Below are 16,521 nucleotides of genomic sequence, written 5' to 3'. Positions count from 1 at the left end.
GTACCTGGAGATGGAGGTTTGGTACTGAGAAGTGTAACCCATAGAGGTCTGCAAGCTGAAGCTATAGTGTAACAAAGAGAAAAATGGTGGAGAGTCAAACTTATCATGCCTACATTAAACCTGAGAGGCCACGTGCACTCATATCTGTACGACTGCCAAACTGATCCAAATATTGCATGTTTTTATGTCTATATGAAGAAAAAAAAAAACACAAACAGGATCAGATACTTTGGTTTTCCAAATCAAATGCATATGGACATTAATTGAATATGCAATTACCCCTTAAAGAACTATGATGTGCATTCTGTTTTTGTTTTGTCTAAATAAAACAGTAGTACACTATGAGTACAGTACAGTACAGTACGAGTGAATATGGCAGCAAATAGACCATGAACAAATCATCTTAGATGCAGACACACAAAACAGAAAAAAAAGTGCATTTAAAGCAAAGACACTATGTACCAACAACTACTAAAATAAGGCCCAATTTAACACAAGATTCATATATTTCAGGACTGAGTGTGACAGAGGACCTGAACATTAATAGTCTTTGTCACCTCCCTTAGTAGGAGACAAGTGAAAGATAGTCTAAATCTGAATTAACAAGACATCAGACAGATATCTTGAAAATAAGAAGTTCACTCCAGTCTGCATGCAATACACGTAAGACTGCTGGATCAGTGTTAGCAATAGATACATGCAAAGAGAGTGCAGATTCTGCCATGTCTTAAAAATAAACTTACTTAAGAACAAACATGAGCATTAGTTGACATGGTACAAAGGACCATGGGACATGGGTTTCAATACCAGATATGGAAATTTACACTTACGTCTCAAAATGACTTACTCCTTGGTATAAATTAAATTAAATCGCTAGAAATAAATTTAATATTTTAATATATTAACATTTTAATATTAAATATAATAAATAAATTGTGCTGAAAATGGGTTCTACTGTACAAGATTAAACTGGATTTCTGGACTTGACAAGGACATGTTAGAGATTTATAAACATGTCTTGCAAAAGCAAATAAAATGCTTGAGGCACGCATTAAAGCATCTAGTTTAGCAGTACAAATGTAGTACTCTTTAAAGAGGGTACATAGAAGTGCGTATAGGAACGTTTTTATTTGGGTCAAGTCCTGGTGTTGAACTCATAAAAGCAGAAGCTCAAAACAAATAATCTACCTCGCAATGACAACATGGATCAAATCAAATGTGAGTTACTCGCTTCCTTAGGTTAGGGGGAAGAGTATTAGTAGTAATAAGCAGTAGCAAAGGAAGCAGCTGCAACATGAAATTGAGTTAAGACAGAGAAGATCATTATTGATTATAACATTAATATGACTGGAGGACTGGCTTTGCTTTGAATCTCCAGGATCAATTGACTTTGTCCTACAATCTCTCAAATGTTATAGGCTAAAATCTAATAGCAATAACATCTATCACATGTCTCCACTAATAGAAGTTAATTAACATTGGAATAACTCATTAATGCTACTGTATGTATCTGCAAGTCATCAAAACAGAAATAAATAACCCCCCAAAAATACATATAAAAAAATCAAAACTTAACATAAACATAAATATACATACACTACAAATGTTTGAGGTCGGTATAGGATTTTTTAAGTTTTGGAAAAATCAAGGCTGCATTTATTCGATCAAAAACACAGCTACTACCGAGAAATATTATTACAATATTTTCTAAGAAAAAATGTAAAACATAATGTAGGCTATTCCTGTAATGGCAAAGCTGAATTTTTTCGCAGACATTACTCCAGTCTTCAGTGTCTTCAGAAATCATTCTAAAATGTCAATCAATAAACATTTCTAATTATTATCAATGTTGAAAACAGTTGTGCTACTTAACATTTTTGTGGAAACAGTGGTACTTTTTTTCAGGATACTATGAATTTGAAATAGAAATCTTTTGTAACATTTTAAAAGTCTTTACTGTCACTTTTGGGCAATTTAAGGCATCCTTGCTGAATTAAAGTTTTTTCTTTCTTTCTAAAAAAGAAAATTACACTGACCCCAAACTTTTGAACGGTATGCATTGCATGTATACATACCAATGTGGAATACAATAAACTAAGCAATGGTAAAGCAAGAAAGAAAATGCAACGCATGCAACTTTACCTGCTTACAGTGGTTTGCTCAGGAATCTCAGGCGCCTGATTGACTATCTGCGGCTCCGAAAGGAGCTCATTGGGCGAAGCAGCGATAGTAGGTGCACATATAGATGCAATGCTGGTGGAAACTGGAGCATGCTCAGCAGGAGTACTAGATACAAGGTTAGGTTGCAGTGATGTCAGAAACTGATGTCAGGCTGAAGCCATAAATACAGACAGCAGCCATGCTCAGGCCGTGTATGTATTTATGCCTTAATTTGAAAGTTAAATTTTTTCATAAGCAGCTGCTTCATTCTCATGCATACAACATTTTTGAATACAATGCAAGGATGTCCATCATGGGGGGCAGGGAATGTTAATCGCTTTCTTCTCATTAGACTATTCTTATCTATTTTTTCATTGAAGGATGTCTCGGCAGCAGAGACAACTGTAAGTGCTATTCTTGGATGAATTAAATGAATCCAGACATTAAGGCTACAATCAATTACGTGCTCGATCAGGGACAATGAACTGCAGATGGCAGGACCTCACCATTTTAAAGTGACGTAGAGTATAAAGGTTATGTAAACCCTCTTAGTCTGTCCATAAAACACAATTAAGTGGTTAGAGAGCAGTAGATTAGTGATAAATGATACTCCCCTGTGATCCAAGCAAAGAAAAGTGCATTATTCACAAATAAACATTTCTTTAATCATTTGGCATCCCATATACATAATCAAACAGAATAAATGAAGAAAATATATTGGTGTTGGAGCCGCCCAGGCAGGAGAGAGAAGAAAAGAGGCAAGCATCTATCAGCAGCAGGCCTGGTGGTGGACCGATGATGACTGACCCCCTTCACACACTCTGCAAACATCCTTTCTGACCATCTCTCTATTACTCATGCAGTTTATGTTGAAACTGCCCACCGGGAGGGGCAGAGGGAAAAGATGAAATAAAGAGAGCATTTAAAGCTGAAGTGCGTTTAATTTAATTTTATTTCATTTCATTTCATTTTATTTTATTCCATCTTAATATGTACCTATAAGTAAGTCATTCCTGATGATCGACACTGCATTTACTTGAGCATCCCGACCAGGCAAAGCAGCAAAATTGGCTTAACCAACACAATCTCATGAGAAAACTATTTATTGAAGTGGTGATTTTGTAAGAGCTCATGCGATGTGATTCGTACAGAAATGTACATTTTTTAAATAAAAACTCAAGCCTGAAGATCCACCCCTAAACCTAACCGGTTTAGGAGCATAAGCAGATCATACTAAAATATGTACAAAAACATAAAATAGTTATGAAATGCTATGAGTGTGTTAGCTTAACCAGCGGTGTGCGTTAATTGCGGGACCGTTCTGGAAAGCCATTTAAAAGCAATTGTAACACTGACAATTCTAATTTGAGAATTTAATGAAATTCAGAAATAACACACTTCAGCTTTAATATCACTCTGTGTATTATACTGAGTTATGGTGATGGAACAGAGAGAAAGGTCTGTAAATGTTGGTTGCAGACATTTATGAAGCCTTCATGAAGATTTAAACACTTTCTGTGGTGTGTATTGAGTCCCTTTCTGTTATTTTGAGGTGTACATTGTGAGAAAAGCATGTATGTGTGTGAATTTGAGGGGCTTTGAGGAAGGTGTGCTGTGGCAGAAAGCAAACACAGATTAGCATTTATAGCAAGCTGTGAGAGACTGAAATTAGAGAAATGATTTGAAAAAATCTGAAGTGTATAAACAAAAAAGTATAACTCGGGAAATGATGATTACATTACTCTTTCTTACTCTCTCATGTCTCTCTTACTGCCTAATCTCTCGCTCTCTCTCTCCTTCTCTCTGTCACACACACACAAACACACACACACACACACACAAACAAACATTTATAGGTCATAATGTCCTAACACTGTATTCCTCAACTGGCTATGCTGTCAAACTGAGACTTTTTAGTTATATTAGCAAAATCTTGAATCTCAGCAAATATTCAGAGATCAATGAAATACAGATCACAGAAGCAGACAATGCCTTCAGATTGAGGGGTTGTAATTGAAACATGTACTAAACTACTTGCAAACAAGTAAATTCATGGAACAGGACCGGAGAGCAAAGAGAGTCAAGACAGGCAGAGGGTAATTCGACAAGATACTGCAGTGCCATCTTCTGGCATTTTACGCTTGACACATAGTTTGGACATAGGGAAAGAGTGTTCTCATCCTAAGAGCAGGTTAGTGCAACACAGTCTCATGAAAAGCAGCCTAACATGTATACTATCACTGTTCTTCTCTTTACATTCACACATGCAAATTAGCATGAACAAAATTGGCATAGTAGGGGGTTGCGAAGATAGACTGAATGAATACTGAATGAAATATGACGTTCATGCAATAATAACATCCACACATGGAGGAACTGTAATGCTTTGGATGTTGGATATAGGTTCAATTTAACCAACCCATGCAGTATTAAGTATCTGTTTCCAATTGTATAACTGTTTTGAGGAAAATATTGAGGATGAGGAAAGTTTTGTTGTTAAAGAAATCTATTAACACAAAATACAGAAAATGACTGAGAATCGAGTTATTGAAAAGACTTATCTTGGGTTTTTGAAAGCTTTAAATAAATGACAATTTAGCTGCATTCATCTACTTACAATCATTCATGACAGGAAACAACCATTATGAGATTGGTTAAAAACACCAAACCAGTCCTTCGGGATTCAGGGGAGGATTTCTAACAAGATAATAGAGAATATCTCTAAATGAATAAATTAGTAAAACAGGTTGTTAAATACTAATAAAGTAAAGCACACTGAATGATTGCAACACACAACATAAGAAGATACAGACTAGTACAGCAGAACAACAACAAACATACAATTCAAGATTCATACAAAGCTGCTTGGACCATAAATGGCACTACAGACAAGATATTAGCATGACGGAAAAGAGAAATTTGTCACAAAACACCAAAATCATTGTTTCTTGACAAATTGGAAAACATAGTGGCACTCTGCTGACTTGACATTTAAATATTTAAAAACTACAATAATAATGATTATAATAGTCTGCCTAAATTATTTAACATATTATTGATAAAAGTGTGTGAAACATTTCCAATTATAGTGTTGTTATTGTATTTATTAACTAAAACCTTTCAAATTCACTTTAATTATTTGAAATAAAGCTATAATGACATAGTATATAAATTATTATATTATTATTATATTAATCTAATAAATAATAGATAAAAAAAATCGATTCCCCCATCCACACTAGTGTTTAAGCGTTTTCCAAAAGTTGCTCATCCGCACTAAAACGTCTGAAAATGCTAAAATCACCTTACTCCGTATGCGTAAAACATAATAAAAGCTCATGAGATGATACAGAGAGAGCAGATGTAATCACTGATCTATATAGAATGACATTATATAGATCAGTGGATCGTGGATGTAATACATTTATCACGCTATTCTTCTGGCACAATCATTTTATCAGTAAAATATCCCACCACTCACTGTTGCGTCTAGGGCGCACTCAAAATTGTATAGTCTAAAACGCAATTGTCATGTTTTGCCACAGGCAAGCAATTGCGGTCTATTTTTGCAGTAATGTAATATGAAGATTCTACAAAGGAACATTTCTCTTTAGCAACACTATGAAAGTAAATAGCACAGCACAACAATGCCAGTATAACCATAGATATCTATGGTTACAACAAATAAAACTATACCGTTATCGTCTCTGTGTAAACTACAAAAATGCGAATTTGTGAAAACGGTGACGTCATGCGCATGCGTATTACGTGTTCAGTCTATAGGCGCATAGTTTTTTTTACAAAGTGACATCGCCAACTACTGACCTAGCATGAATAATACAGCATTTTTAGTCCTTTTTGCAGATCTGTGTGATCTGTGTGTCTTCCGTACGCGAAAAACCCAAAGGAAAAACGTTTACGTTTTTAGTAGCCTACATCACTGTTATGTAAACATACCCTCAGTGTGGACAAGGTCTTAGAAAAACGGAAGAAACGTTGCCATGGCAACTAACTGAAATAAAAAAGGTTTAAGTTGAAGTATTAAAATGACTAAACTAAAACTGAAATAAAAAATATTAAAGCTGATTGGAAAACAAAAACAAAATGACTACAACTTCAACTAAAATTAAAACTGAAAATTACTACATACCATAATAGAAAGTAAACAATACTAAAACAACACTGCAATTAATCAAATACTAATAAAGTGTCAAACTTGATAAGACATATTAAAGACAAAACTATTGCCAGAATGAGCAAAACAAACATACAACTTAACGAACAGCAGGCAACAGCACTGCAGTGATGTGTATTGAAATAAGCGAAATTGCTTATCTGTTTTTGTTTCAGTCAAGTTGAGGAGAGTCTGATGAAATATTGGAGACTGAAAATATGGGGAAAATGACAGCACAACATACAAAAGAGCTGACTGATGCAACATATGTCTGTGCAACCTAGCATGACATGTTCATCTGTACATGAAGGCAGAGATCTGAACAAATAAGAAAAGGATGAAGAGTGGGGTAGGGGCCAGCCACCCAGGGCCACAAGCACTCCAGTGCAGTCACACAGTCTTCCCAGCATGCACTGCATGCAAGTGGGAGGCTCAGAAGTGAAGTAATCCAGTAGTGAGATGATATGAGAGAAGGGCATGGTTAGCAGAAACATTTTTCTATTCTTAAAACAATTTAGCGCAAACCAGCTCACAGCAGAGATAACACCATTTCCCTATGTGACAACCAGACAGGCAGAATTACCTGGAGGAAAAGTCCTGGTTTATTGACTCTCTCTACTCACAGACATTGACTTCCATCCTGCTCAACCGCTTGAAGTTCTGATGGCTTCATGTGCCTTCGCTCATCTTCCAGACACAGAGCTCGTCCCTTTAGCCACCACTGATCTAGCTAAAGATTATTACACTTCCTACAGAAATAACCTTACACAGACATACCATAAAGCCTTGCTAACAGCCTCATTTTCTCAATAAAGCGAAACCACTGGATTCTAAAATAGTGATCTGTCAGATTTACAACATTGACTAGATCGACATCTTTATCACCCAAAACCCCTAGGTAGTCTAATATTTCACCACAGGCTTAAGTAAGAAATGTCTGACAAGTTTCAGAACATCAACGAAATAATAATAATAATTTAAAAAAAAATAGGATAATACTGTTGGTGATTCAAAGTTTGGTCTAAAGCTAAAGCTTTTGCTGTCTGTCAGAAGATAAGATAAGAAATTACATTTAAAATAAAACTGACTGCGTGTGAAAAAGATTTCAACATTTGCAAATCTTCTTAACAAACTTGTCCTTACATAACCTCTGAAATGCTATCCCAGTATCAAAGGGTTAGATTCTTAGATCTACATAGAAAAAGATAACATGACAAATTGTCTAATCCAGTGGTTTTTAACCGTTTTTACTCAAAGGCTCCCCATTGTCTAACATTATATCTGAAGGCCCCTCATATTATACCTCTGGTATTTCGGCTCTAATTATGACAACACTGCTTGCTTTCAAAGCTAGCTTTTTTTATTTAATTTTTTGTAATTTTGTGATTCCAGAAAATTCAAGGTTTTGATTCTGAATGTTGTTCAATAAAACAATATTTATTTAAGGTAATAATACATAATTTCAGTTTACATTTATTTTATTTTTTTTAGATAGATAGATGGATTTAAATCTCTTGTATCCATGTGTACTCTCATACCCAGATAAAATCCCATTTCCAAAAAGCCTTTCCACATGATTAGTTCATAACATTTCTTTTATTTGATGGATTTAAAGGACTTGTGTACAGATGCAATGATGTTCTCAACAACCATCAATATGTAATCAAACAATCCGATACAAGTGAGAGAAGTTAAATAGTGGCAACAATCTTTTGAAAATTCCTAAATCTTTCCTATAGAGTGAACAAATAGCTTGAAAGTGATGAGCCAAACAACATAACTGACTTTCAACTTCATCTTTTCTGCTTTCATCTCACATGCTTTGACTTTCCTCTTACTCAAGCACTGCAGTCTGTCTATGCCACCTGTCTAACTCTCTCTATCTTACAGCGTTTTACTGAGGCACATTAAGTATTTGTGCCGACAGGCCATGGTGCCAGTTTTTCAGTTTAGCGAAACGAGGGCCTTTGGCTTCAGATTCAAACATTTCCCTGTGACATCAAGACATATATACAGGAAAAAAAAGAGGAAGGAAAGGGAGAAAAGAGAGGGTGGAAAAATGGGTTAGGGAATATGGCCTTCACTCCCCTGCCCAATATTTGTGGCTGCTTAAGGTGTTGTAAAATTTACATGTACCCTCTAAATGTTTTGCATTCAGCCAAATACTAGAGGTCACATTTTGCATTGTATTGTGTCAGAAGTGTAATGACATTGTGAAATAAATGAGAGCTAAAGATATGAAGAATGAAGCTTGATGTAAATACAACAGACCAGAGGTGTAAAGTATTTGAGCAATTGACTGTACTTCATTACTAAAGTATTATTATTTGTACTTTGTACTTTTTTGCTAAAACTAAATACTTTAATCATAAAATTATACATTTTAGAATTTGATTTTAAAAAGATCTTCACAATTCAAAATACATATCATAACAAAAATCATAATTGTAATTGCAAACAGGATTCCCAAACACTCCAATTGCCCTTCCAATTTTAATTTAATTACTTAATTAAAAGGTTTTTCAAGTTTATTCTTCAATTTCTTCAATATCTAGTAAAAAAAAAAAGTTTGTTGTCTTTTTGAGGTGGATTAATTTTCTAGGAGGATAATCTTTTGGTTATGCGCTACGTAATTCACATCCTTCCTGGCTACAAATAATATAACTGGGCTATATTATTTGTACATCCAATTTGAAAGATTGGATACAAGTTTACGAAGACAGGGTTGACAAGTAATTTGTAATTTAACGCCTATTTCTAAAGGTAAGAAAAATGTTTACATTTTGATACTTAAGCACAATTAAAATGTGAAAACTTTACACTCAAGTATGTTTTCAGATATTTTGACATTTCAGTAGCCAAGCATTACCAAATAACAATTTCGTTAACAAAAAGTACAATTTCTCTGTAATTTTTACACCCCTGATACAGACAACTATAAATACATCGAGCTGTATTAGACTGATGCATCTAATGTGTGCGGATCAAGTTCAGCACAGAGAGTGGTGTTCGATTATGAGGGTTTGGTTGGGGGGTTCTGATCATATGTCAGCTTTTCAAAAAGCCTTTCAGGTTTTAAGAGGCAGAGGGCTGGGTTTCAGCACAGGTCAAATATGTGGCCACCAGATGCTGCTGCTAGATGCCTACCTTGATTTTCTCAGAGCTTCCTCATCAGGGTCTTGCACTGCAGAAGAGTAAAGACAAGGAGAGAACATGTCAGACTCTACACAACACAACACATCAAAATCTATATCAAAATAAAAGGAAAGTGACAAAAACAGGCAGGCAAACTCACTGTATTCAGTTCCAGTAATGTGGGCGAGGTGGCGGAAGGACTTGGACTGCAGCTGGGCGGCTCTTTTAGTCCATTCAGATGGCCCCAGGTCATTGTTTTCATTGGGAATGACGGCCTGATACACTGGGGAAGCACTGTCTATAACATGGTCTTTAACTGGCAGATTACTGCAACCACAGAAAAAGCCGGTCTTGTGAAACACACACTTTCTTTTCAGTATGACAGGGAACATCAGCAAAATAATTTTCATGTATAACGACATTAAATGCATTTTTTTTTGTGGTAATGTTTTTTAATTAAAATTGGATGTAAATTTACCTATTCTGACTAATTTACTGCCATTATCACAAATTTACGATGTACTGTATAACATACAGTTATGTTAACAGTCTGTTAACACTGATTTTTTTTTATATATAGATATATAAATATGCAGAATACTTCATAAATGTGCTAATAAAGAGAAGCATGGGCAATGTGGCCAGAAGCTTGCTTATCACACATCATATCTCTTACCCAGAAGAATGACAGAGCAGAGCATTCAGAAATCTGTTTGTTGCCATCTAAAACTCAATCGCTGACTGAGTAGAGCAGACCCTCTTGTAAACCTCACCATTTAAACACGTTTTCACCAAAAACAGTCAAAGTCAACTAGCAGCAAGATTAAGGGTTTCAGAGGAACATTTGAATGGTTAAGAACCAAAGAAATGGAACTGAAAGGTGCGGTCTAAACAAAAAGTAGTATGTGATGTCATCGTTGCATTAGGCTAAATAAAAAGTCAAAAATCCAGCTATTTCAAAAGTTACAGGACAGACTCTGCTCATGAATACCAGGTGCATTTCAGAAGTCAAGATGCTCCAAATCAATCAAAGGGAGGTTAGAGGAAGAGATGAGAGAGAAATAGATAATGTGGTGATCAGGCATGCAATGCGCAAGGGAGGAGACGAAAAGAGAGTGCTCATATCAAACAGATGGATCAGGCTACTTACGATAGCGGAGAGTCAATTTCATTGCTGCCAGGCAGGGCCATTGAGATTGGACACATGTAGAGGGGGGACAGGGTACATGATGTACAGTGTGATGGATAGAGGAAGCGGTGGATGAAAGGATGGATGGTCGGGAATGGAGTGAGAAAGGGAAAATTAGATAAAGCTTCTACGCTATGCATTAGAGAAGGCTTCTGACACGAGACCGAAAGCCTAATCTCTCATTTTCATGATTTCAAACCATACAAAGACCATAAAACATCAAAATACTGGCACCAACAAACATAGAAGATGTAGATCACGGCTAAAACTAATTCCCAGTGGATATACAGAAGAAAAAAAGTGCACAACTCATAGTACAGATTACCAAAATTACCAAAAAAAATAAAAACAAAAATCTCTTATGCTCATTAAGACTTCATGTATTTGATCAAAATACAGTGAAAACTGTAATATTAACAGTAATAATATAACTGTTTACAATTTTAATATATTTAAAAAAAGTCTTTACTCCTGTGATGGCAAAGAAGTATTTTCAGCATTCCAGTCTTCACGATCCTTCAGGAATCATTTTAATATGCTGATTTGCTGCTCAAGAAACATTTCTTATTATTATTATCAATGTTGAAAACAGTTTTGCTGCTTAATATTTTTGTGGAAACGTGATGCATTTTTTTCGGGTAGTCTTTGATAAATAGAAAGTGATGAACAGCATTCATTTAAAATATAAATATTTTGTAACATTATTAATGTCTTTACTTTACTGTTTTGATCAATACAAGTACCCTTACTAAATAAAAGTATTAATTTCTTTCAAAAAGAAAATCTTACTGACCAAAAACTTTTGAACGGTAGTTTACCCATAAGCCATGATCCCTAACTTGTGCAACTGAGCATTCCCATCATCATTCCTATTTGTTTGCATCATTTATTCGTTATTTTCCTGTTCATCACTGTAAAGCTGCCTTGAAACAATCTGCATCGCGCTATATAAATAAAGGTGACTTGACTTTACTTGAAAAGCACACAAAAATCCAGCTGGTTCCATAGAAACTACACATACAGTAACTGAAGTATACTGAAGTAACAGTATACTGAAGACTTCGAAAACTGCCCTTCTTCTGCTTCTGTAGGGCAACATGTTCACAGCATACAATTTACATCACTATCATTTTGATGATGTTAAAATGAGGAAGAGTGAGACTACTGTATATCCAGTCTATGAACAGACATCCTTTGGAAGTCTTTAGCCTCGTGAGCATTAGCAGATAGCACTGGCCTACTCAAGCGTAGCTGTTTGCCAGGCGTTATAGCGAATGTGTGTCATGCAGGGCATGGGAGGAGGTAGAGGACGCAATTAGGTGCACTAGATCTTACCCGGACATCTCGCTACCCCTGGCCTGGGACTGGCCAGCAATGGCATCCATAATAGCATCCTGGGAGTACATGCTGATGGGGGTGTTGTACTGGGCATGGATGATGGTGGCCTTGCCTCCAGGCCCCTTCACCTCAATGGGCTTATTGGTGGAGAGGGCAGAGTCCTTCAGAGCTATAGGGTTGAAGCTGGACAGGTACTCATTGCTGTGCAAGTGAGGGAAAGGTGATAAGGGATGAGTAGGGGTAGAAGAGAGACAACAGAGACAAAATGGAGGTTAGAGTGAGAGTAAGAGAAAGGGAGTGAGGAAAGTGAATTGGTAATGAAAGGTAAGAACCCTTGGTTGATAATACCAGCATATGTTGTGTTTAAGATTCTGGTGTGCTGGTATTTCAACAAAGCTTCTTGAATACATTAACCAGCAGAAAAACCATGCTGGTCGACCAGTTCAGCTGGACTCCACCAGCAAGACCAGCCTGGACCAGCATGATAATTCATGATGGAGGGTGTTGCAGGTGAGACAAAATGAGTTAAACCATAGTATGGTATTAATTAAATTGATTAATAAATAAATAAATAAAAGGCCCAGTCTAATTTTTAAGGTAGAAAAAACACATCAAAAATGTTTTACACAGCAAAAGATTACTATTACACACGACAAATACAATGACTCGACACATACAATGACTTGTATAACTACAGCAAGCAGTACAACGTAGCATACAAAAAGGCATGGGAATCTGCAAGAATTGAACGAATCCAGTCCCGATTATAATTCTACTTAATCATTCCACTTCCATTTACAATTTTTTTAGTACTTTAAAGAATAAACATTTGAAGAAAAAAGTTATTCCATTGCCAAATGACGAGATGATTTCAATAATAAATACACGTACAACAATTCGTGCAAAAAAAATATGTTCAGAGTATTTTAGTACGGTGCAAGAACCATTAACGGAATTGGACATCAGTTGGTTATAGTATTTTTAAAATATATGGAAACCAGTTGTAAATAAAGGTGCATTCTTGCTATTACTGTAACATCAACTTGCAATAAAAAAGATTCACATCCTTGCAGAACTCATAATTCACAACAGAGCTCCGACTTGTACAGCCTGACCCTAACAATGGCATGCAGAAAAACTCAAAATAGCAGCGGCTTCAGCAGTAAAAATTTAGTTAAGCAGTTATTTCATAATTTTACTGTTTAATAATTCCTATAATTGACTATTGTTAATGCAATATTCTGAAAATAAACAAAAGACAGTTTAATTGCAGAGCTGCTAAACAAACTTTAAATAAAGTTTGTCAATAAGGCATTTGAATAACGACTGTTACTTGTTATAGTGTGGTTTTGTCTGTTGATTATTGAAATATTTCAGGTTTATTTTGCAATTATGGTTGCAATGGATACATACTTCCGAGTCCGAAGATGTGAACAGCTCTGAGTATAACGTCACAGGTTGTCATTTAGTAAATACGGTAATTTTTATATGCCATGAATGCAGCATAAGAAACAGTTCTCGATTCCCAACCCGAATTCTAAGTGTATATTAACTGAAAAGTGCCCAAAGAGGACCAATAGAATCATGACAAAAACATTTTCTATGCTTAACATGACTTCAGCAAGCAAAGCTCTAGCCCCCTAAAACACACACATATATATTCCAAAGAAGTGTGTTTATATATACCCATCACTGATTCTGATATGTTTCTCTGTGTTGTAGTAAAGGTTTACATTAAGCATTAGTACACCATTAAAGCAAGCTTTGATTGCACAGGAAGACAAATCTCACTAACCACACTGTATTGTTGATAACACACCACAAAGGCAGTCCCAAACAATTCCATGCACGTATACCACACAGAGTACTACAACGTTATGCCAGGAGGCTGTTACTAACTTGGCAGGAGTGTTGGTAATAACCTACAATGGGTGAAAGGAAACAGAAACAAGTGCATTGGTTAGAAACTCATTTAAGATTTAACATGGAAGGGTTGTGCCAATGAAAGTTATTCAGGATGTGGAATCTCCTCAATTTTTTAAAGGTGCAATGGTGCGATTTGCTAAAAAGCAGTAAACTCAAGCCATTGGTTGAGCCAACATTGACCCAGTTGGGCTGCTCAAACAAATAAATTCTGTTTGTAGCACAGAAATGACACACTTCACCTTTAATAAAAAGGAAAAGGTTAGTGTGTTTGAGTGCCAATGTGTGTGTTTGGCGTGATTGAAATATAACGTGTTTGTGCGCGCACACACAGTAGTGAAGTCTCCTTTCACAGAGGCAAATCAACAAAAAACTGAAAGCAAAAGACTAGTACGCCACTGGCCATATCTGACAAAAGAGAAATACGTTTTCATATGAGTGCCTCCTTGCAAAGATGTGACAGGAGGGAGTGAGGGGGATGTATCAGTGTAGTTAGGAAACTGAACCCGGACATTCCATGACCTTTTATAGAGAGAGCTGCGACAGGTGCTCTCTCACCCATCTCTATAGCGACTGTGTAACCGTATCACTCGACACTACAGCCTGAGATTTCCTCTGTGCTGCGGCACACGCTCAAACCTTTTTCGCTGCATATGAAAAGAGTAAACAGAGAGGGGTACACGACATTGTCATCCATTTCCCTAATCTTTGAGGTTACAACACAGAACTGAAACTGTCAAACCAGGAAAGTGATATAGTGCTTTTAATGTCTCAATATGATAGCTTGCATTGGTTGTCAAGATTTGATACACATAGTTTATGTGTATCAAATCTTGACAACCAATGCAAGCTGTTCAAAAGTTTGGGGTCTGTTCAAAACTTCAAACTTCTGAATGGTAGTGTACTTTCTGGTTTGACAGCCAATTTTTCAATTGAAACCCTCTGCTGGATACATTATCTGATATAACCTGATCACTGTACCTGAAGGAGGGTCACAGTAGGGACAACTGAAGCCTCAGCTCAAATTTGTCTTGCACATTCCTTCAGAGCCCTGAAGCCTTAACTAGATCCCTCTCTGGCCTGTTAATGCCAGTAGGGAATGTGGTCAATGTAACAGATGTAACCTCTCTTTTCTGAATGCTGTATGGCTGCTGTCATTCTTCTGTCAAAGAGCGAAGTTAGCAACCAGATGGGCCTGACCTATAACCGTCCCACTGATTCTAACCTGGAACTCTGACCTGTTAATTTAGAAATCAACACTATATTTTTAAAATAGGACTGGTTAAGTTTAACCGCACATGGCTGCTAGCATCAGATCTCGCTCTATTCATGATTACATACCCACTATGCATGCCTGACCCCGCGCTCTTAGCCCTTTCCTGCAGCATGGCCATCTCTTGCAATGTCTCGGCAGAGTACAGACCGATGGGGGAGTTATACTGCTGTTTTTTTTCTCCGGAGGTGGATTTGTCCCTCGGAGAAGCTAAATGTCTTTGAGCAGGGAAAGAAGCATCTCCGCTACTGCTGGAGTTTGTTTTAGCAGAAGCTGAGAGACTCCCATTCATTTGCACAGGCTGATCCTTAAAGGAGAAGTGCATGTGTGTGGACAGTGTTGAGAAGGAAAGAACAGAAGGAGCAGGTCAGACGAAAGCTGAGAATGATTTAATAACTTACTGAAAGTAAAACAAAAGAGCCCCCAAAAAAGAAAATGGCTATTTTTTGATGAAATAACTAATCCTTTAACTTCTTAAACATAATATAATTGTTTGCACACTACCGTTCAAAAAGATCAGTTTTGTTTTTGTGTTTGTGAAATAATGTTTCTGAAATAAGTCTCCTGAAGTCACCAAAGCTGCATTTAAATATTGTGAAATATTATTACAATTTAAAATAATTGCTTTCAATTTGAATATATTTTAAAATGTGATGGCAAAGCTGAATTTTCAGCATCATTACTCCAGTCTTCACTGTCACATGATCCTTCAGAAATCATTCTAATATGCTGATTTGCTGCTCAAGAAACATTTCTTATTATTATCAATGTTGAAAACAGCTGTGCTGCTTAATATTTTTATGGAAACCTTGATTGTGAAATCTTATAAATGTCTTTACTGTCACTTTTGATCAATTATTACATACATTTCTAAATAAAAGTACTAATGTCATAAAAAAAAATCGGACTGCAAACTTTTATGTACTGTTGTATGTTTTAGGTAGTGTATGTACTAATCAGGAATCTCTTCTTTTGTGTGCCTATAACAAAATATTTTTTAATTAAAAGCTAAATGAATTATGAGAAACATTATATTTACAATGATTAGTTAACTTTTTGCTGGAGTGTGCAAAGTGAATACCAGCAGGGGGCATCATAAGGCTTTTTACAGGTAGCATTTGGAAGGATGTCCTATGATAAATGTATCCTGAGTTGAGGGGAACCCAAAGTCCAGAATCTATTATTATCTTAGCCTCTTAAAAGGAATCTTTAACTTGATCCAGCAAAAAAAAAAAAAAAAAAAAAAATTAACAGTGAACATCGGCTGAAGCTTTCTCCAAGGCCTAAATTACACATGAATCTTCCTGAAATGAATCAGAGTGAGAGAAT

General features: G+C 36.1%; 1 protein-coding gene across 5 annotated transcripts in view; it reads right to left on the bottom strand.

Moving 5' to 3' along the window:
* The window catches only part of ldb3a (LIM domain binding 3a), a 42,610-nt gene that overhangs the window by 7,040 nt on the left and 19,049 nt on the right, over positions 1-16,521 (bottom strand). For 3 of the 5 annotated variants that reach the window (XM_084092204.1, XM_084092205.1, XM_084092203.1), the window contains exons 5-8: positions 13,896-13,918; positions 11,994-12,197; positions 10,620-10,643; positions 5-61 (exon numbers count right to left, since the gene is read on the bottom strand). In XM_084092204.1, coding sequence (XP_083948330.1) covers positions 5-61; positions 10,620-10,643; positions 11,994-12,197; positions 13,896-13,918 — 308 coding nt within the window. Of the gene's footprint in view, positions 1-4; positions 62-2,142; positions 2,287-9,481; positions 9,519-9,629; positions 9,797-10,619; positions 10,644-11,993; positions 12,198-13,895; positions 13,919-16,521 lie in introns of all 5 variants that reach the window. The other 2 variants (XM_084092207.1, XM_084092206.1) reach the window with 2 other exon arrangements.

The sequence above is a fragment of the Abramis brama genome, assembly GCF_963993115.1.
Source record: "Abramis brama genome assembly, chromosome: 19".
In the NCBI taxonomy this organism is placed as follows: domain Eukaryota; kingdom Metazoa; phylum Chordata; class Actinopteri; order Cypriniformes; family Leuciscidae; genus Abramis; species Abramis brama.
Note: the sequence above shows the minus strand (reverse complement) of the source record. Positions and strands in the feature narration are given on the sequence as shown.